At 30.2% G+C, this 22999-nt stretch overlaps 1 protein-coding gene across 4 annotated transcripts in view; it reads right to left on the reverse strand.

Annotated features, from left to right (window-relative positions):
- Positions 1-22999, reverse strand: part of LOC126746053 (complexin) — a 361290-nt gene that overhangs the window by 5906 nt on the left and 332385 nt on the right. For all 4 annotated transcript variants that reach the window (XM_050454152.1, XM_050454151.1, XM_050454150.1 and 1 more), the window contains 2 exons: positions 22330-22493; positions 1853-1982 (listed from right to left, as the gene is read on the reverse strand). In XM_050454152.1, coding sequence (XP_050310109.1) covers positions 1853-1982; positions 22330-22493 — 294 coding nt within the window. The remainder of the gene's footprint in view (positions 1-1852; positions 1983-22329; positions 22494-22999) is intronic.

Raw genomic sequence — 22999 nt, forward strand, 5'->3', positions numbered from 1 at the left:
TCTGAATGCCTCTAACAAGGATAGTTGAGCTTTCGTAAGTAGAACTAAGTTCTTAATTATTCCAAATTCTTAAGAAATGTCAAATATGACAACTTTCAATGAGCTGAAATTAGTCCCAGAATTTTAATGTAACCTAACTGCCTTAATTAAGTTACGTAAGTATTACTTTATTTTAAGGATTTTGAGAACTTATTCCAAGCAATCTGAATGACTCTAACAAGGATGGTTGAGCTTTCGTAAGTGGAATAAATTCTCAATTATTCCAATGTCTTAAAAAATGTTAAATATGACAACTACCAATGACCTGGAATGAGTCCCAGAGTTTTAATGTAACCTAAGTGCCTTAATTAAGTTACGTAAGTATTACTTTATCTTAAATTAGTTTAAGTACTTTCAATTTTAGAAATATAACTCCATTTTAATGAAATGGAAATAAAGACGTTTTAGGAAGCTTCTGGTTTATTTTGAGAACTTATTCTATGTACTTGGAATATGTTTTCATATTATCCTTAAAAATGGATAGCTTAGTTTTCTTGTCTAGAATAAGGCCTCAACTATATTGAATTCTTAAGTAATCTGATGACTCCAATAAGAATAATTGAGTTTAAATTTTTTAGCTTAATTATCTAGAATAATACAGATCCTTGAATAGTACAAATTTTTGAGAAGTCCTTATCTGTGTAGTTATCCTTAAATTCTCTCCGACGTGTGCATATCTTTAGGAAATTATTAAAAGAAAATGTGAATAGTAAGGTCTTTGTACTTGAATTCAGTATAAGTGAGAACATTTGCATATAGATTCTGATTTTCAAGTCAGGTAAATAATAATGTGCGTTTTGCTTGTTTGTTTTGCTGAATGTCTATTTTATTACGAAAATTATCGAGGAAGAATTTCTTACATTAGAAAAATATGTAGAAAAAAGTGAGGTAATCATTAAGGTAAATTTATTTAAAAAAAATTCGCTACAATTGACCACTAAAGGTCCTCACCTCAATTGGGTGTAGAAAAGCCTTTACATTAGAAAAATGAATAAAACAGTGAGGGGATAAGCAGTTAAGCCTAAATTTCCTTTAAATGAAAGAAAATCAATTTGAAACTGAAAAGGTACCTAAAAAGTTAAAAAATTGAGTTTTATTTTCGTTAAAACCAGTCAATATCTTAAGTAAAATTTAAATTTAGGGAAAATCCTTACAGAGGTGCCTCACTTATAACATGCGCGTATCTTCAAATTGGTCATGATTGGCTCGCCTTGCCTCGAATGTCCTTACATAAAAGAATTAATAAAAGAAAATCCCTACAGTGCAAAAATTTTATTAGTGAGGAAATTTGCACTTAAAGGCTGAATTCCCTTAAAATCAAACTGTAAAATATAAGAGAAAATCTCAGTTGTGACTGGCTCACCTAATATATACGCAACTACGTACTAAAGTGCAAAAAAAAACGCAAACTAATGTACCTTTAGCGTAACTTGTTCTTATACTAAATCAGACTTGATTTCCTTAAGTCACAACAATGATATTGTCAAACTTGAACATCAACAGAGTATAGTTAATGTGGCACAACATCGAAATCTTTAAAAATTGAGAGGGCAAAAATCACAAAAGTTTGGTCTTAAAGGTGCTGAGGGGGAGGGAGGGTTGATTGTCCTAGGACCAGTCTGTTTGTTCGTTAACATATATTATAAAGGTGAAAACACTTAGACGGTGTATATCAATATTAAACAGCTTATACATTAATTTTGTTAAAATATGGAAAAATGTGCAAAAAAAAATTGAAAACGGCATTTTCTACGTTTGGTCTAAACTATGGTGCATCGTTTTTGCAGTCTTCTAATAGCGGTTACACACTCACTTGTCAGTTCGTCTTCGTCTGCCTCCTCGGCCTCCCGAGCTAACTCCTCCGGAGTCTTTTTCTTCCTCATTAACGGATTCGGTTCTTCTTGTACAGGCTCCACTATTTCTTCTTTCTTTTTAATATTATACTGAAACAAAATAATGAAATGAGAGAGAAATATTTGCAGTAATAACATATTGTAAAAAAATATGCCAGAAATGCCTTTTTAGTGTTTAATAAATGATTTCTTTCAGGCAGTTCAGTATATTTGAGTGCATCATCCAGAGGGAAATGAAAGTAACAGGCTGCATCACAGTTGAGTGCGTTTAATGATATCACATACAAAAACTGCTTGAAAAAATAAACTAACTAGATTCGATACGTAATAAAATCTGTCCTTGTCTATTCGTTTCATCTCGGGACGTTTTCCATCCTCGTTCGTTCCATACAAGTGCTTCATCGGTCGACATCTCTCAAAAGGAGTCAACCTGACTCCGTTAGGGAGTCGCTATAAATTAACGGACTCCCTACTAGAGTCAATTTGACCCCGATTAAGGTCTCCCCGTCTCGCTTCCTCCCATTCAACCTAACCTGAAAAAACTTTCCAGAACCGAGACGACTAGTGAGGGGGGAATAAAAAAAAACAAACCTATAAAACATATTTTCAATTTCAATTCCTCGCCGATCGCATGCAGCCGCTTTTATATCGGATCCGGATAGGAATATGGATTTGCCTTTCCATCTATACCGTTTCCTTATCAATTTGCCGTATAACTACCGTAAAAACGACTTTAAGCGGCAATATATTTCGGTCGCTCCGTGTGTTGCTTAACAGGAAATTTATCGTATAACTTTTTTGGTTTTGTGCATTTTTTGAAATTATTTCAGCGATTGAAATATTGACGCGACACGAGTTGCGCAACGTACTTAAGATCTTCCATTTTTCAGCTGTTAAATAAATTGATCAATATGGCTTAGCTTGGGAAAAAATTGATCATTAGCGAACGTCACTTAGGAATTGTTGCTTGGAGGCTTATTAGCGAACGTCACTCGAAAGCGACTCAAATTAATATAATTATCCTTACTAGTAAAATTAATAACGGGATGTTATATACTGCCTACTACTTTATATAAAGTTTTATTTAAACATGCTGGGCATGTAAACGTAAAAAAAAAACTCGTAAAACTCGCGATAAACCAAATTTACGACTCCGTTGCGTGTTTCGGCTTTTATTAGTCTTAATTTTTACAGTCCCAAGCTTACCGATCGTTACTTTAAGTAATATAATCAAGCACTGGGCCTTAAACGGCCCTTAGAGTAATATTAAGGCAACAAATTAAGTTTTAAAATGCACTAAGCAATACGATTTTATTTGAGAAATTGTGAGCGACAAGCGTTTGTAGGTACCTCTTACCTAAATTACTTCTGAGCAACATTTGCTCGTACGTATCTAGTATTAACAAATTCTTAAGCGATAGTAAGCAAAGTTTTGCAAAATAAATTTGAGAAATCTTATAATTAGTGAGGACCTATTTACAATTTATTATTGCATTGGCATTATCCAAACACTAAAGGTTTAAGGGCTAAATTAATTTATTCTTTTTTGATTATGGATGGAATGAATGTTGAAATTATTTGCATTAATGAAAGTTGGTAAAATAAGGGTATGTCTGATGAAGAACTTTTTAATATAGGTTAATGCAGTATTTTTTAACGTGCCAACGATTTCACAAAGGAGCGAAAAAAACGAAGTCGACGCCCTATTCAAGAGTTTAGTGACCGAGTTCAAAGAAAAATTCGAAAAAATTGGAGAAATCGTTCAAGACGTTATAGGAAGAGAAAAAAGATGCCGAAAAACACACTGAAAATGAAAATTATTTTCTTAACTACAACACCCCACCATCCAGCCCTTTACCGATATTAGAAGATATTCCTGGGCCAAGCGGATCGAGAAACATTACTCCTCAACAAATAAGAGGACAAAAACTAGCGAGGAAAAACCGAAACACAATGAAAAAAAAGATTAGGGATTTGGAGCTCTTAGTAAATACCCTAAAAAAGCGCGTGAATACATATAAAACCCAAGCAAGCAGAACAAATCATCGTCACCTTTCTAAAATACAAAGTCCTAAATCAAACGTCAGCAAATTGTTAAAAAGATATACGGTACCCTCAGCTGTAAAAAAAAAACTTTTATTTGCTGAAGTGATTGAAGAGCAGGTAAAAGAAAACTATTCCCGGGAAACCAAAAATAAAAATAAGGTCTATTTTCTATCGATGCTTAATGGTGAAGTGGTAAAAAAATACAAATTTCTTACACATTTGGCGAAGCTCACATCAGATGGAAGAAAGAAGCACATACACAAGCAAGAATCTTAATGACAAAAACGAAAGTCAGACATTTTTTAGAAAAAGATGAAAATAGCATAATAACAGCCGGAAAAAAAGAAACAATTACAAAACACAAAGTTAAGAAACAGAAGCGGTTGTTAAATGATACGCTTCTGAATCTTCAAAAAAATTTACAGCCTTATACCCTAATTTTAAAAAGTTGAGCTATTCGACATTTTGCAAGTTTCGTCCATTTTGGATTTTGTCTCCCAATTATAAGAATAGAGAGACGTGTTTGTGCAAACAGCATGCAAATAAGGGCCTTATATTGGAAAGTCTTAAGAAACATTCCATTATTAACGAATCAAGTATGAATGAGGTAATAAAACGTATTTGCTGTGATCAATTTCCCAAAGAATTATGTTTGGAACGGGCATGTGAGCGGTGCAAAGATACAAACGATAATTTTAATCATTATGAAAAAAACGAACAAATATCCTATCAAACGTGGGCTATTCAGAGACATGAAGTTGATATTAAGGGTCAGCAAAAAATATGTTCGTCAAGTTTACGAAAATTTGCACCAAAGAAGAACTAGTGAATATTTTTAAAGCCACGTTAAACGGATTTATGCAACATATTTGTAACATAAATCACCAGTACGCTGTAATTGATTTAGTTAAAAAGTCACTGTCGGATACAACAGTACTAATCCACATGGACTTTTCAGAAAATTATGTCCTAAAATATGCTTCCGAAGTTCAGGCTTCTCACTTTGGGGCGTCAAAGCAGCAAATTAGTTTGCACACCTGTGTTATCTATTATGGTGGCGATATGAAACCTGAGTCTTATTGCATCCTTTCTAACTGTTTAAGACATGACCCTGCTGCGATTTGTGCATATTTAGACCCGCTATTACAGGAAGTAAAAAAAATGTTCCAAATTTAAAAACCATTCATTTTTGCAGCGATGGGCCGTCGACCCAGTATCGCAATAAATCAATGTTTTACCTAGCGTCTTCACATCTAACAGAAGTACTTAACGTTGAAAATATGGTGTGGCATTTTAGTGACGCTGGGCATGGAAAAGGTGCGCCAGATGGTGTCGGCGGGTGCTTGAAGCGCACTGCGGATAGCTTGGTAGGAAGAGGAAAAGATATATCCACTTTGGAAATACTGATTCAAGAACTTAAGCAAGCTTGCAAAGGGATCCACATTATACCGATTGATGACCAAAACTTTATCGAAATGGACAAACTGGTTCCAAATAACATTCCAAGCTTTAAAGGAACATTGCGAGCCCACTACTTAGTATGTTAGAAGGCTGAGCTGCCAAAATTGTCATACAACTTGCAGGCACTGTAGTGAAATTGTAACTTGGGCAAATTGGTGTATAAATCTCATAATATTTTGGAAGATGGAAAGGATGATGATGACGACGATAATTTCTGGTCACCAGTTCACGAACGCCTACAATACAATGACATTTATGGATCTGACAGTGATACAAGTGATGATATACCACTTTTAAAAATTCAAAAAGACCAGATTCGCCAGTTTAAAAAAAATATGTTTGTTGTTGTAAAATTGTCGGGAAAAAAAATTTATCGACATTATGTGGCGTGTATATTATCCGTAGCTTCAAACAAAGAATATACTGTTAAATTTTTCAAAAAAACTGGAACTAAAACGTTTGAATATCCAGAAGTACCAGAAATAGCTGTCATTGAAGAACAGGAAATTCAAATGGTATTAGATCCTCCGGAGTATCTTGAGAAGAAAGACGAATACCTTTTTAAAAATTTAAGTTCTATCCCAAACTTGTTTTAGCAAATAAGTGTTGTTTATAAGATTTTTATAAATTATATAAGATTACTTACTTTCTTACTGTCAGTTATAAAAATCATTAAAAGAATAAAGTTTCATTTTGAATCATGTTTTTTATTTAAATTTATTAAAATGCATTAATTTTATAATTTAAAACTAAAATTTTTGTACTAGCAAGAAAATAGATCATGTCCGTAGTCATGGCATGTCACGTCCGTGTTCCACCCAAATAATTTTTTTGAAAATTTGGCCAAAATATATTTTATTCAGCTTGACCACTATGGTCATTCTATAAACTAATTTACTTTTATTGGATTTATGCATCAAAATCACATTTTAAAACGAATTTATTTAATTTCAATTGTACTAGTATTATCCGGTCATTTTTTAAGAATAATCCTTATATGTCGTGACATAAACTGCTCTTTAGTTACTTAGACAGAAAATAATGGAAAGAATCATTTGCTGCCGACTTTCGTAAATGTAGAACACTCGGATCTTAGACGAATGGAATAAATATTGATATTGTTTTTATTAATGAAGGTTGATTAAATAAGGGCGGTAAATCTGTTAGAGAACTTTTCAATTTGAATAAATTCACTATTTTTCGACGTGACGGAGAGGAAATAATTTCGCAAGACAAGGATGGCGGAGGTGTCTTAATTGTAGTAAAGAATTACTTAAATTCAACAGCGGTTCCAGAATTCGCAACTGATTCATGGATAGTTTTAAAAATTGGAACCCAGCTTATCTTCATTTGTTGCGTTTATATTCCCAATAGTAATAAGACAGTCGATTAATGATTTATTTCAAAGCTATCCTGGATAAATAAAAATGTGATAAGGTTGTTACAATTTATCATAAAATTAAAAATTACACTTCAACTGCTTGGAAGAACGAAAAATATTTTGCCTGTCTGGAAATAGCAGAAAGCTAAAATTGTTCATAAAAAATTACTTTAACTGCTTTGAAAAGGTTACCCTAACTACGTTCTAATTAAAAAGAAAAAATACTATTGAATATAACAATATAACCACCGCAAATATACCAACTGTTCTGTGGAGAAAGCGGCGAACGCACCTTACGACATCTAGTGATACACGTAGAAAGCTGGACTGTTCCGGAATTCGCCGCCAGGCGGCCAGTTTAAGTCTGAATATTGCCGCGAGTTTTGAATCGAAATAAGTAGTAGGAAATAAATACAGTGTAAATAAAATAATGTTTCGAGTAGTCTTAAGCTATTGAGTTTAGTGTGTGCCTGTGCTATAAATCTTTTATGTTTTTTAAGTGGTACAGAACACTCGTATCTTTTATATATACTATTATTTAGTAGACAGTGCAGTATCATAAAATAAGGAATTATAACAATAGAATCCCAGATTTAATACTCTATAATAATAACTGTATTAGAAATAATAGAAAGTCTTTTCAGATCATTAAAAATAACAAAACTGATTAATTGATATCCAATATACAAGAAGAGGAATCAAGATAATCCAGGCAACTATACCCGGTGACACGTTTGGACATTTTAAATAGGCGTGTAAACGATTTAAGTTATAAAATGCAATGAAAACTATTTTTCCTGATCAATTGATTAAAAATTAAAACTTTCAACGCATTCATGGCACCCTATTTTCAAATTGAAAAAAATATTTTTTCTATGAATATAAAACAAAAAGTAGCAAACAGAGGATCATCATATTTTTCAGAATATAATTTTTTTACCGAAATACGTAATAATATACCAGGTGTCCCATTTAAAATAAGAAAGTTAGTGTCTTTTACTGTTAAACCGAAAGTGATAGAAAACAATAAAATATGTCAAAAGATGCTCTTATAACTATTCTATCAATATACCAAATTTTATTTGTTTATCTTGAAAAGTAAAAAAGTTATTAAGTGTTTTTCTCCCTTTTTTCTGTGTCACCCGGTATATCTATGTATTTCATTTGTCTTCAGGGTCAAAGGTCTTTAAAAGAGCTCTGTATACTACCATTCCTCATAAATTTCAACATTCTAAAAGCGGAGTTTTCTCCTGGAAATTATTGGGTCTGTACTTGGACCTCTCGAAGGCTTTTGATCATGTACTGCTGCTGAAAAAGCTGGAATGTTATGGAGTGACAGGGCTCTATTTCACTCATATCTTGGAAATAAACATCACATGGGAAATTTAAGGATTCAGGGCTCTATATTGGATCTATTGGTATTTCCGCTCAATAATGTATTTAGTAAAAAGGCCGTTGTATCGCATTCGCCATTGTCGTCATTTCGCCATAAAAAAGTATAAGTTTTCCTCAAATGTTTCGACCTTTTTTTAATTGAATTTTACTTGAATCGATGATGCCAAATTTCACGTTTTTTTATTTCAATCGATGTTGTCAAGGTTAATGTTAAAAGAATTCACCGGAAAATTATCATTACCTCTCAACTGAACCCTATCTAGTGATTCGTAACTTGTTTTTCTTCTTTGGGAAGCATTTGACGTCTTGACTTTCTGCGATATTCAACGCTTTCTCTTCATAAACTTCGAACTTCATTAACTATTTTTTAAATCTTTTATTAACAGCATGAAAACTTGAAAGTAAGAAACGCCAAAGGATTTGCATGGATGCTGTCCCAAGTATCGCTTATAAAGAATTCGACACGACCGTTCCTCAGATTATCCAGATAAATCCCCTATAGAAATTAAATCTTATTATTCGAATAAATTAAAAATTGAGGTCAAACCACTTATCATTTTCCAACCTTGTATACGGGAAGTCACGAAAAATAAAACCGGGCTAGTTATTACCCGAGCCACTTTAAAAGTATGTAAGGCATGCAAACACGAAAAGCCGGGGTAGCTTAGCGGAATGGTAAATTAAAAAAAAATGGCATTTTACGTTTTTTATTCGAATTTTCATGTCATGTCTAGTTTTATTCTGTTTACTAAAAGAGGATAATTGCCTGCTCGTGGTAGTCTATTTAATAAGGAGTGCTTTTGTAAGCGAGTATAAATGATCAAAATTTAAGTATCTTGTCCTCTTATTGCTTGTTAACCTATCTATCGTTAAGCAAACATAGTCGTTCAAAAACGTACATTGTTCAGGATAAATTGGTCTCTTAGAATTTCTTCAACAAGCGATTGATCATGAGTTTTTATCGTAACCGACGTTCCAATTACGGACATGTGCCAATGAATAATATTATATTAAAATTATTTTAAGAGACGATCTTTAATTAATTATTTATAGGCGACGTTCACAAAAGGTGAAAACAAAGTCATCCCTAAGCGACGTGCATTTAACTATTTCGCAAAGGCAAAAGAGAACGAAAGACTGCAACTCAACTGCCTAGGAGAATACCTGCATTACTTTCAAGTAGTTGAGTGAATAAAATAACAGACTTAACTACCTGTAAAAAAATATTAAACTTTATTATCAAAAAGGTTATGCATAATTTAAATAGGCAAGAGGCACGTGTTCCTATAATTCAACTATTGAAATTTGACCATTCATACTTTCGCTCAGCTTATTGCTGTGCGATAATAAATGACATATTCATGAATATTCTTAAAATGACATTTTATTAACGGAAAATGGGTAATTTTTAACGGAAACTGGACTTATCTTGACGATGTTTCGGCTTATATTCGGCCATCATCAGAGTTCTACAACAAAAATATTTTATTTGTCATTATATGATGAACTTCAAATAAAAATATGAGCATCATATCCAATTAAATTATGTATTTGTATTACTAATTTTTATCCATGGAATGTTAATGGTAATTTTTAAGGAAAAATTAGGCTTATCTTTACAGCGTTTCGGCTGATTTTAGGCTATCAGCAGCACTCTATAACAAGAATATATGAAAAAAATTAAAATGTGTGCCTTAGATACAATAAAATTATGCATTTCTATTGCAAATTACTAAATTGTCGTCAATGCAAGATAAGTAATTTTGAAGGAAAACTTGGTTATTTTGTCAATGTTTCAGTCTATATAAGGCCATCATCAGGGCTCAGGACGCTCTATACGCAAAAATATATTCCTTGAAAATATAAGAAAATGCTGCCTAGAAAGGAGGGGGAAGTCTACAGCTAATATCTCTTGATTTACTAAAGATATAATGACCTTGTATATACCTTTGAATCGATAAACCTAATATCAATTGAGATATCTGATCTTAAAACGATAAATGACCTTCTAAATGACCCAATCTTATACGAAAATCCCTTGTATCTCCTTTAATAGTTACCTTACGAATATCGAATTTATTACGAATAATTAGGATATCTCCTGATCTATTGAAGTTATGATGATCAAATAAAGTTTGTTTAAAATAAAGTGAGCTGCTCTACAATTTTTATAAATACCTTAAAGTCGATAGACTTAATATTAATTGAGCTATCTGACCCTAAAACAGTGGACCTTCTTAGTGACCCCATCTTATACCAAAATCCTTTGCATCTTTCTTAATAGTAGTTGTAGACCAGATAATTGTCTACCCAAACATAACAAAATGTTTTTCAAAGGATTTAGAGTTCAAATGTGGCTGTTACTGAATTCTAAAGCTAATATATCTTGATACTAAAGCGATGATGATCAAATAAATTTTAATTAAAATAATATTGCTTACTATACAGTTTCTGTATATATCTTTGATTTCCTTTGAATATTAATTAAGATATTTGACTCTGAAGCCTTGGATCTTCTTAGTGACTCAATTTTATAGGAAGATCCCTCGTACCTTTCCTAATAGTTACTAGCATTTTTAATTTAATTTTAAAATTTAAAAGCCTACTAAAATTCTTTACTTTTTACATAAAAAAAGTGCCTCATCTGCAAATAAAATGAACATGATACAAAAAATCAATTTAAATTATTTAAAATTTTAACAAAACAATGTACGTTATAGGCAATTAACGCATTTTGATTTTGGAAAAAAAAATATTTTTTTGAAAATATTGATTTTTTTTTCTATATATTCGACACAATGTTCATAACTCAAAAAATTGACCAAATATCAGTTTGAAAATTTGTACACATATTCTCTGGACGATTTCATTGGATACCTATTTCAGCGTTTTTCCAAATTCGTACAAAACTTTGAAAAAAAAAATATTTTTTGAAAATATTGATTTTTTTTTTCTATATATACGACACAATGTTCATAACTCCAAAAATTGACAAAATATCAGTTTGAAAATTTGTACACATTTTCCTTGGACGATTTTATTAGACACCTATTTCAGCGTTTTTTCAAATTCGTACAAGATTTTGGAAAAAAATATTTTTTTTAAAATATTGATTTTTTTTTTCTATTTATTCGACACAATGTTCATAACTCCAAAAATTAAACAAATATCAGTTTGAAAATTTGTACACATATTCTTGGGACGATTTCATTGGACACCTATTTCAGCGTTTTTCCAAATTCGTACAAAATTTTGAAAAAAAAATATTTTTTGAAAATATTGATTTTTTTTTCAATATATTCGACACAATGTTCATAACTCCAAAAATTGAGCAAATATCAGTTTGAAAATTTGTACACATATTTTCCGGACGATTTCATTCGATACTTATTTCAGCGTTTTTCCAAATTCGTACAAAATTTTGAAAAAAAAAATATTTTTTGAAAATATTGATTTTTTTTTTCAATATATTCGACACAATGTTCATAACTCCAAAAATTGAGGAAATATCAGTTTGAAAATTTGTACACATATTACCTGGATGATTTCATTGGACACCTATTTCTGCGTTTTTCCAAATTCATACAAAATTTTGAAAAAAAAAAGTATTTTTTGAAAATATTGATTATTTTTTGCAATATATTCGACACAATGTTCATAACTCCAAAAATTGAGCAGATATCAGTTTGAAAATTTGTACACATATTCTTTAGACGATTTCATTGAACACCTATTTCAGCGTTTTTCTAAATTCATACAAAATTTTGAAAAAAAAAATATTTTTTGAAAATATTTATTTTTTTTTTTCTATATATACGACACAATGTTCATAACTCCAAAAATTGATAAAATATCAGTTTGAAAATTTGTACACATTTTCCTTGGATGATTTCATTACACACCTATTTCAGCGTTTTTTCAAATTCGTACAAAATTTTGGAAAAAAATATTTTTTTGAAAATATTGATTTTTTTTTCTATATATGCGACACAATGTTCATAACTCAAAAAATTGACCAAATATCAGTTTGAAAATTTGTACACATATTCTTTGGACGATTTTATTGGACACCTATTGCAGCGTTTTTCCAAATTCGTACAAAATTTTGAAAAAAAAAATATTTTTTGAAAATATTGATTTTTTTAAATATATTCGACACAAGGTTATAAACTCCAAAAATTAAGCAAATATCAGTTTGAAAATTTGTACACATATTCTCTGGACGATTTCATTGGACACTTATTTCAGCGTTTTTCCAAATTCGTACAAAATTTTGAAAAAAAAAATATTTTTTGAAAATATTGATTTTTTTTTCTAATTATACAACAGAATGTTCATAACTCCAAAAATTCACCAAATATCAGTTTGAAAATTTGTACACATATTTTCTGGACGATTTCATTGGATACCTATTTCAGCGTTTTTGCAAATTCGTACAAAATTTTGAAAAAAAAATAGTTTTTGAAAATATTGATTTTTTTTTCAATATATTCGACACAATGTTCATAACTCCAAAAATTGAGCAAATATCAGTTTGAAAATTTGTACACATATTCTTTGGACGATTTCATTAGACATCTATTTCAGCGTTTTTCCAAATTCATACAAAATTTTGAAAAAAAAAATATTTTTTGAAAATCTTGATTTTTTTTTCTAATTATACGACATAATGTTCATAACTCCAAAAATTTAGCAAATATCAGTTTGAAAATTTGTACACATATTTTCTGGACGATTTCATTGGATACCTATTTCAGCGTTTTTCCAAATTCGTACAAAATTTTGCAAAAAAAAATTTTTTGAAAATATTGATTTTTTTTTCAATATATTCGACACAATGTTCATAACTCCAAAAATTGAGCAAATATCAGTTTGAAAATTTGTACACATATTTTCTGGACGATTTCATTGGACACCTATTTCTGCGTTTTTCCAAATTCATACAAAATTTTGAAAAAAAAAGTATTTTTTGAAAATATTGATTATTTTTTGCAATATATTCGACACAATGTTCATAACTCCAAAAATTGAGCAGATATCAGTTTGAAAATTTGTACACATATTCTTTAGACGATTTCATTGAACACCTATTTCAGCGTTTTTCTAAATTCATACAAAATTTTGAAAAAAAAAATATTTTTTGAAAATATTGATTTTTTTTTTCTATATATACGACACAATGTTCATACCTCCAAAAATTGATAAAATATCAGTTTGAAAATTTGTACACATTTTCCTTGGATGATTTCATTACACACCTATTTCAGCGTTTTTTCAAATTCGTACAAAATTTTGGAAAAAAATATTTTTTTGAAAATATTGATTTTTTTTTCTATATATTCGACACAATGTTCATAACTCAAAAAATTGACCAAATATCAGTTTGAAAATTTGTACACATATTCTTTGGACGATTTCATTGGACACCTATTTCAGCGTTTTTCCAAATTCGTACAAAATTTTGAAAAAAAAAGTATTTTTTGAAAATATTGATTATTTTTTGCAATATATTCGACACAATGTTCATAACTCCAAAAATTGAGAAATATCAGTTTGAAAATTTATACACGTATTCTCTGGACGATTTCATTGGACACCTATTTCAGCGTTTTTCCAAATTCGTACACAATTTTGAAAAAAAAAAATATTTTTTGAAAATATTGATTTTTTTTTCTATATATACGACACAATGTTCATAACTCCAAAAATTTAGCAAATATCAGTTTGAAAATTTGTACACATATTCTCTGGACGATTTCATTGGACACCTATTTTAGCGTTTTTCCAAATTCATACTATGCAAAAAATTTGATAATATCTTTAAACCCTATTTCTGCACCAATTTTGCATAAAAATATGTGCATCATATGCAATTACATTATGCAAAAAAACTGACTAATACTCTTTAATATTAGCACCATTTTGCATTAAAATATGTACATTATGTACATCTAAATTATGCTTTCGACCCACAATAAATTACCAAATTTTCCGAACATTTCACATTCTACAAACACTCTTCCAGAAGCTCCTGGACTTTCCAGCTGGAAACTGTAACAAAAACAAAAACTGCCTCTCTCTCTCTCTCTCGACCCAGTTTTGGGTTTATAGAATTAACTCCGAAGTAGCATGTAAATGCGGCTTGATATATACCCTCCATATTCATGGAGTAAAACAAACAACTGGAAGTGTTAGGAATACCGCTCTGGATACACACTTCGCAGTGGCCAAAACAATTAAACGCGGCTGGCCATGACAGCGCGAAAACACGTTATTTTATACGAAACTTTCCCACCCTCCCTTAGGGGTGGAAAAGTTATACCCGAGTATATTTCCTTCTGCCCGGAATTTAACCGGTTGGGGGTTATGGATTAGTTAGGACTCTTTTTTGGTTGTATTAGCATAATTTGATCGTCTCCCTTAACTGCTCGAAGTTTGAAAGGAAAAGAGAGATAAGTGTACGATGCCCGAGAGTATTTTTACAAACTTTTGCTCTTCAACTTCGGATTATTATTTTTTGCATGGGAATTGGCAATAAAATGAGGTTAAGGGTGGAAAAAGAGCATTGAGGTATTTTTGATCAGAGTCCCTTTTATTTTCTTAATATAATAATTTCTTAACTTTCTAAATTTAAATAAAAAAGTTGTGTGCAGATAAATTTTGAAAAAGTCTTTGTCTAGAAAAAAAGAAGGTATGACTTCAAGGTATTTTTTTATATTTAAAAAAAATGCATTTTCGACTGACCATAAGTATATAGTTTGCAATACATATGTATAATTTAATAATGTATGATGCACATATCTTTATAATTTTTTTATATATGTGATCGGCAGTATAGGCCGAAACTTTGGCCAAATAAATCAAATTTTCTTTAAAAATTACCGGTTTTCCATTGACGAAAATAAGATAAATTGCGAGATGATTACATAATTTAAATATATATGATGTGTACATTTTTATTAATTTTTTTTCTGATATATTTCCTAATGAAACATGGTTGGTTTAATGCCTTAAATTTCAAAAAAAAAATTATTATAGAGTACTGATGATAGAATATACGCCGAAACCATTACACAATATAAAAAGATATCACTTTTCCATTAATAGAAAATAAACAATTTAAAATAGAAATTTAATTGCATGTGATACAAACATTTTAATTTTTATATATTTAAATAAAATATTTTTACAAGAAAACCATAAGTTTGGTCAAAAGTCTCGAACATAAATTTAGATCGAGAATAGGATACACGTGTTTTAGAAGTTGTTGATCAACTGTAGCAATAAAACACGTGTAACCTATTTTTAACTTAAATATATAAATTCCATACTTTTAAGCAAACTTGTAGTTTTTTTTTAATAACTAAGTCTTCTTAAAATGGAAAAAAAATACACGATTTTTTTCAAAATAGTTTTGTTGTAATATAAGCCCTGATAGTGTCCATTATGTGTCAAAACGTTGGCAAAGTAAATTAGGTTTTCTCTAGAAATTATTTCTTTTCCATTATGATAAATTCATTTGCAATATAAATGCATAATTTAATTGTATATGAGGCACACATTTAAAAAAAATAAGATGATTTTAGAAATACGTTTTTATGAAACACCTAATATAGTCCTAAACGTCGATTGTACCAACTTTCACAAAAATTAGAGAATTTGCAACACAAATTCCTGATTTAATTTCAATAATCAAATAATAAGGATTTAATCGATTTTCTTGTATAGTGCATAATTTAATTGCATCCAATGCGCATATTTTTATGCAAAAATTCTGTTAAAAAGTGGCCTATAAAAAGAATTTTAGTCGATTTTTTATTTAATGTATAACTAAGCCGTACACGTATTTCTATGTAAAAATTATGTTTATTTGTACTTGTAATTATTATTTATTAAGAATATTATATCGATGTTTTCGTGCATAATGCATAACTTAATTGCAAACGATTCACGTCTTGTATGTGAAAATGGCGTTGAAATGTGGTGAATTTAAGGAACATTAATGGATTTCTTTTTACATAATGCATAATTTAATTGCACACGATGCACATTTTTGTATGCAAAAATTCCGTTAAAAAGTGAACAATTATAAGAATTTCAGACGATTTTTTGTATAATACATAATTTTAGTGCATATGATGCACATATCCTTATGATTCTTTTTTATATTTGATGATGGTCCAGTAAAGACCAAAACCTTGACAAAATAAACCAAATTTTCTTAAAAAATTACTTATTTTCACTTTGTTTGATGCAAAATTCATACTAAATTGTGGTAAATTTAAGGAATATTAATGGATTTTTTTTGCATAATGCATAATTTAATTGCACACGGAGCACATTTTTTTATGCAAAAATTTCGTTAAAGACTGAACAACTAAAAGAATTTAAGACCATTTTTTGTATAATGCATAATTTTAGTGCATATGATGCACTTATTTTTAGGCAATAATAAGGCCGAGATGTGGTAAGTTAAAAAAGTAAAAATTTATTTTCTACATTACGCATAATTTAATTGGATATGGTGCACGTTATGTGTGCAAAAATGGTGCTAAAAAGTGGTAATTTTAAATAATTTTAGTTGATTTTTTGTATAAAATTGCTTCATTTATTATTCCAATTAATCCAACAGTAAAATAAGAGATTTATTCCAAGCAGCCAATTTTACAAAAAAACTTAATTTTTGTAAAAATGGAAATAAACCTATCGACATGATACTTTTGTTCACCAATTTTTTTGGTGCATAATTTAATAAAATATAAGTCACATAGCTTTATTGAAAATATTACTGAAAGGGGGCTATTTAAAAGAATGGTAATCAATTTTTTTGCATTATGCATAATTGAATTGCATATGATAAATTTTTTATGAAAACATTTTACAAGAATTTTACTCGATTTTTCGATGTTATGAAAGAATTTGATTTTACCAAGATGCATTTATGTTGGTCAATTTTATTTGCACAATGCATAATTTAATTGCATAGTATTAAAATTGAAAAAACGGTGCCAAAAGGTGGTCATTTTATAAATTTTGATGAGCATTTTACCCTTATTTATAGTTTAAAGGGAAAAAATGCCAAGAAAAATCTCCTGACCCGCGTCTAATTCCCACAGACGCGAAGTGACAAGGATTGAAATAAATTCAAGATGATATCTTGGCGGCCGAATCACGTACTTTTTAGAAAACCGTAAGTAAGAAAGAAAGACAAATGACGACCGTAAAAAGGGAAGAAAGGAAGTGGGATAAGTGCGGTCCATCCTTAACGCCTCCCCTGTCATATAAATCATGCAGCGGAGATGCAGTTTTTCTGTTACGGACAGACGGAAGGCGGTTTTACTGGAAACTCTGTCCCCTAATCATGATGGATTTGTTTCCAAGATGGTTTGTGATAGCTTAATATTTTTTTGATACTATTTATTTGTCTAAAATTCCGTTCATGAAAAATCCATTATCTACAACAAAAAGATTACGTAAGACCCCTTATCAAAAAATTCAATTACCATCAAAAACGAATAACAAGCAAAAATGTTCTGACACGACACATTTCCCAAGAACAAAAGTTTATCTTTATCCCATTTTCTAGCCCTTTCGCGTTCAATAGAAAAATAGAATCAATTTTCCCTGATACACAATGGCGACAACCATTTGTGTGGTGAAAGGAGGGTGGTATTGATCAGCCCTTTCAGTGGAAAAACAGCAAATGACTTCCTCACAATAGACGTACGTAACGATATTGGCGTCGTCAGACACAGTTGGAAAAGTAGAAAAATGCCAATTTGCAACACATGCAGCCAATATGTCCTTTGGAAGCAATCGAGTAAAAAAAGTTAAGTTTATAGTTGAGTGACTTATTAGCGGCGTTAAATCCAGGAAAATTTCGTAAATATTTCCATAAACAAGCAGCTTAAATTTACGTTTCAAAGTTCAGTAAAACAAGCTCGTTTGTACGGCGGGGGCATCCATCAAGTCGCTTAAAAATAGCCGCGTCACGTTTCGTGTTTACCGCCATATTTTTTCACCGCCCCCAGTTATCATTGACGCTATTTTGGACAACAAAAAAAAACAGAACAGGAGATTTGTTGAGCTGTAAAGGTTAATCGCGTTTTCGACTGAGCAGTATTTTGCTTTCTGACGGTGCATAAATTAACGAAAAGGCCATTTATTCAGTTTTTACCCTAAGAGAGTATTGTCACGAAGTTTCACTATACTGTCACGAAATTTTCTCATAATATCCTTGAGATCCTTTGGATTAAATAAGGAATTTCTGGATACTATCTTTTTATGGTTTCCTTAGCGAAATGTTATTTTAAGAGTATTTATGAATATGCCACTTATTATTACTTAAGTTTTTTCTATTATTGGGAAACGTGCCTCATGTCCTTTTGAGTAAAGAGTATTAAAACAATTAACCTTAAAATTAATTTTTATTTACTCTAGTATTTAGTCCACTCAATTGCTTGGAAATAATTTAGGTATTCTTCTAGGCTTCTAGGAGTTATATCTTCTCTGTAAAATGCTTACGTAGTTAGTAAAGATTTCTTTCCAGGCAGTTATTGGCCATTGATAGCCAGCTTCTTGAATTATAGCAAAACGTACCTCCTCCTACACCCTTTTAAATTATGCATAACTTTATTGGTCTTGGTGGTAAACTTTATTAATTTTTCCCAAGTAGTTAAGTCTATTATTTTGTTCACTTAGTTGCTTGAAGGTAATTCAGGTATTCTTCCAGGCAGTTGAATTATAGTCTGACTTTCTCTGTAATATGATTTCCTGCACCCATCTACCTGGAAGAAATTTAATAAATTTACTTCACACCCTTTTAAATTATGCATAACCTCGTTGGTCTTGATAGTAAACTTTATTAATTTTTTCCAGATAGTTAAGTCAACTATTTTGTTCACTTAGTTGCTTGGAAGTAGTTCAGGTATTCTTCCAGGCAGTTGAATTATAGCCTGCCTTTCTCTATAATATGGTTACCTGCACCCATCTGCTTGGAAATAATTTAACAAAGATTTTCTTCCAGGCAGTTGAGTTGCACTATATTAATCTCTTTTGCCTTTCTGAGAAGGTTAAAGGCACTTAACTGCCTGGAAGTAATTAAAATATTTTTCAAGGCAGTTGAGTTACAACCTGTCATTCTCTTTTGCCTGTGTGAATCTGTTGCTCTTTTTAATCATGTGTGGATATATCACCTATTGGCCATTATTAAACAACTTTTTAAATTACAGGCAAACGTACCTCGCACCCTTTTAAATTGTGCATAACTTTATTGGTCTTGATGGTAAACTTTATTAATTTTTTCCACGTAGTTAAGTCTATTATTTTGTTCACTTAGTTGCTTGAAAGTATTTCAGGTATTCTTGTTGCAGTTGAATTATAGCCTGCCTTTCTCTATAATATGGTTACCTGCACCCATCTGCCTGGAAGTAATTTAATAAAGATTTTCTTCCAGGCAGTTGAGTTGCACTATATCAATCTCTTTTGCCTTTCTGAGAAGGTTAAAGGCACTTAACTGCCTGGAAGTAATTAAAATATTTTTCAAGGCAGTTGAGTTACAACCTGTCATTCTCTTTTGCCTGTGTGAATCTGTTGTTCTTTTTAATCATGTGTGGATATATCACCTATTGGCCATTATTAAACAACTTTTTAAATTACAGGCAAACGTACCTCGCACCCTTTTAAATTGTGCATAACTTTATTGGTCTTGATGGTAAACTTTATTAATTTTTTCCACGTAGTTAAGTCTATTATTTTGTTTACTTAGTTGCTTGGAAGTAATTCAGGTATTCTTCCAGGCAGTTGAATTATAGCCTGTGTTTCTCTGTAATATAGATACCTGCACACATTTGCCTGAAAGCAATTTAAATATTATGCCAGGCACGTGAATTGCAGCATATGGTTATCTTTTGCCTTTGTGAATTAAAAAAAAATCCAGGCTATTGAGTTACAACTCTCTCTGATATGGATAAATGCACTCAATTGTCTGGAAGTAAATTGAATTATATTTGTAAGGTATAAATATAGGAATTGCTATAATAACAATAGCCTTAATCATTTTTTTTTAAGAATATCTAAATGACAGAATTTCCAGACGTCCGGAGACCATTACGGGTATATTCACTTAATAAAATAATTAATCTAGAAAGAAATTTAAGCTATTAAATGTAACGGCAAAAAAAGAAAAAATCTAGCCTTTATCTACATAGACTTATTGATTTTTAAATAATATATAATAATGCTGGAGATAAAAAAAATACAAACAGACTTACACAATTTTTACATACATAGATAATTAAAAACTTATTATTGACACTCAATACATCGTAATATTTAATCAAAAAAATGACTAAAATTTTTTTATTGAGCCACATTTCAGCATCAAGTCTGCTTAAAAAAAAATTAAATCATAATGCAAAAAAAATCGACTAATTATCTTTAAAATGACCATTTTTCAGCACTATTTTTGCATAGAAATAACAGCGTCGAATGCAATTGAATTATGCATTGTACACCAAAATAATCAACTAATATTTGTTTAAATAATTACCTATAAGCATAATTTTTGCATAAGAATTTGTGTGTTGCAAATGAAAATGTATGCAATTTAATTATACAAAATATAAAGAAAATTGATTCTCTTAGGACTATTTTTTGTATTTAAAAATAGATGCAACAAATGCAATTATATTATGCATTATGCACAAGAAAAATCGACAACTATCGTTTATTGCTTATTGTTCAAACAAAGAATCCGTAAAAGGTAAGACCTTGTCACTAGTTAAAAATTAACATAAAACTATAAAATTTTAAAATGTATTCTAACATAGTAGTAGCTTAACAGTTTAAACTTATAATATTTAAATACTTTAAAATAAACAATAAATCCAGGATATAAATATAAGCAAAAATGGATGAGCATAATATATAAAAAATATGTAATACAAATGCACAATTTAATTAAAGATAAGGACACATTTTTATGTTTTTTGTATACACATTAAAAAAATATATTTTTGTTATAGAGATCTGATGATGCTTTAAATAAGTCAAAACGTTGCAGTTTTTTCCCAAAAAATACTCATTTTCTATTGAAACAAATTAAAGATTTAGTAATGCAAATGCATAATTTAATTGTATATGAGGCACGAATTCTTACTTGTTTTTTTAAAATATTTTCACAGGTTGTTATAGAGGCTCTGACGGTGACCTAAAATAAACCGAAACGTTGCCAGTATAAAGCCAGTTTCTTCTTATAAGTAACCTATTTTCCAATAATAGAAATTAGATAATTAGAAATATAAATGCATAATTTAACTGTATGTAATGCACACATTTTTATTTAAAAAAAATTGATATATTTTCAAAGCATATATTTTTGTTATAGAGATCTGATAATGGCTCAACATAGGCTGAAACGTTGCCAATATAAAGCCAGTTTCTTCTTATAAATTACCTATTTTCCAACAATAGAAATTGCATAGTTAAAAATATAAATGCATAATTTAATTGTATATTATGGACACATTTTTATTATTTTTTAATATATTTTCAGATAATATATTTTTGACTCTGTGACGGTCTAAAATAAACTGAAACATTGCTAAGATAAACACAGCTATTCCTTAAAAATTAGCATTAAAATTACATAGTAAAAAATATGTATTATGAATACATAATTTAATTAAAGTTGAGGCACACATTTTTATGTTTTTTATTATACACATTCAAAGAATAAATTTTTGTTATAGAGACCTGAAGATGCTTTAAAATAGTCAAAACCTTGCGAAGATAAACCTAGTCTTCCCTAAAAATTGTCCATTTTTCATTGACACAAATGAGACAATTTGCAATTCAAATGCATAATTTAATTGCATATGATGCCAAAATGTTTATTTTTTGTCCAAATTTTTTCAAATTTTTCTTATAAACCAATGATGATAGCATAATAAAGTCCGAAACCAAGTTGCCAAAATAAACCCAGTTTTTTCTTAAAAATTACCAATTTTCTATTGACACACATAAGACATTTCGTAATGCAAATGCATAATTCAATTCTATATGACGCACACATATTCTTAAATAAAAATGAGACTTTAATCTGGATCTACTGAGGATACCATGACCAAACAAAAACTACTAATTCTGTCTCACCTTATCCCTTATTTCCTGTCTCATCTTTTCACGTTCCTCCTCCATCTTCCTGTGTTTCTCCTTGCGCCTCTCCTCCGCCTCCCGGATGGCCTCGAGTCGTTCCCTCTCGGCCTCCTCCTCCTTCTCTTTGTCGTCTCCGTCGTCATTGTCTCCTCCTACCGCACCTAAGAATTAAATCACATTTATTTAATTACATATTATAATGTAAAAAAAAAGAGAGAGAAATATTTGCATAAACAAAATATAATAAATTGAGCCATATAATGTGACCATTATCGGGTTTTAATGTAATCCGTCCATGCCATAAATTTAAATGTAAAAAGCTGAAATTTATTTACAAGCATGCTCTCATTATATAATTATGCGAAATGGCACTGAATAAATAATGCTCCTTTGTCACGAAAATGCAAACCGGGGTAAAAACTAATTTCCAACCACCCCGCGGATAACAATGGAATTTATTTCTGATTTGTTTTATGAAGCTGTACCGTTTTTTTGTATATTTATATTTTATATATGATTTAGCATATTCCATTATTACAATTTTTCCCGGTAAATAAATATTTATGAAACTCGTGCGGAACCGTTCGGTTTTTCCGCCAAAAATGTACTACGCTGAAACAAATAAAAACATATTATGTTATCGGTATTATCAAAAAATTTAATAACA

This window comes from Anthonomus grandis, chromosome 17 (genome assembly GCF_022605725.1).
Source record: "Anthonomus grandis grandis chromosome 17, icAntGran1.3, whole genome shotgun sequence".
In the NCBI taxonomy this organism is placed as follows: Eukaryota; Metazoa; Arthropoda; class Insecta; order Coleoptera; family Curculionidae; genus Anthonomus; species Anthonomus grandis.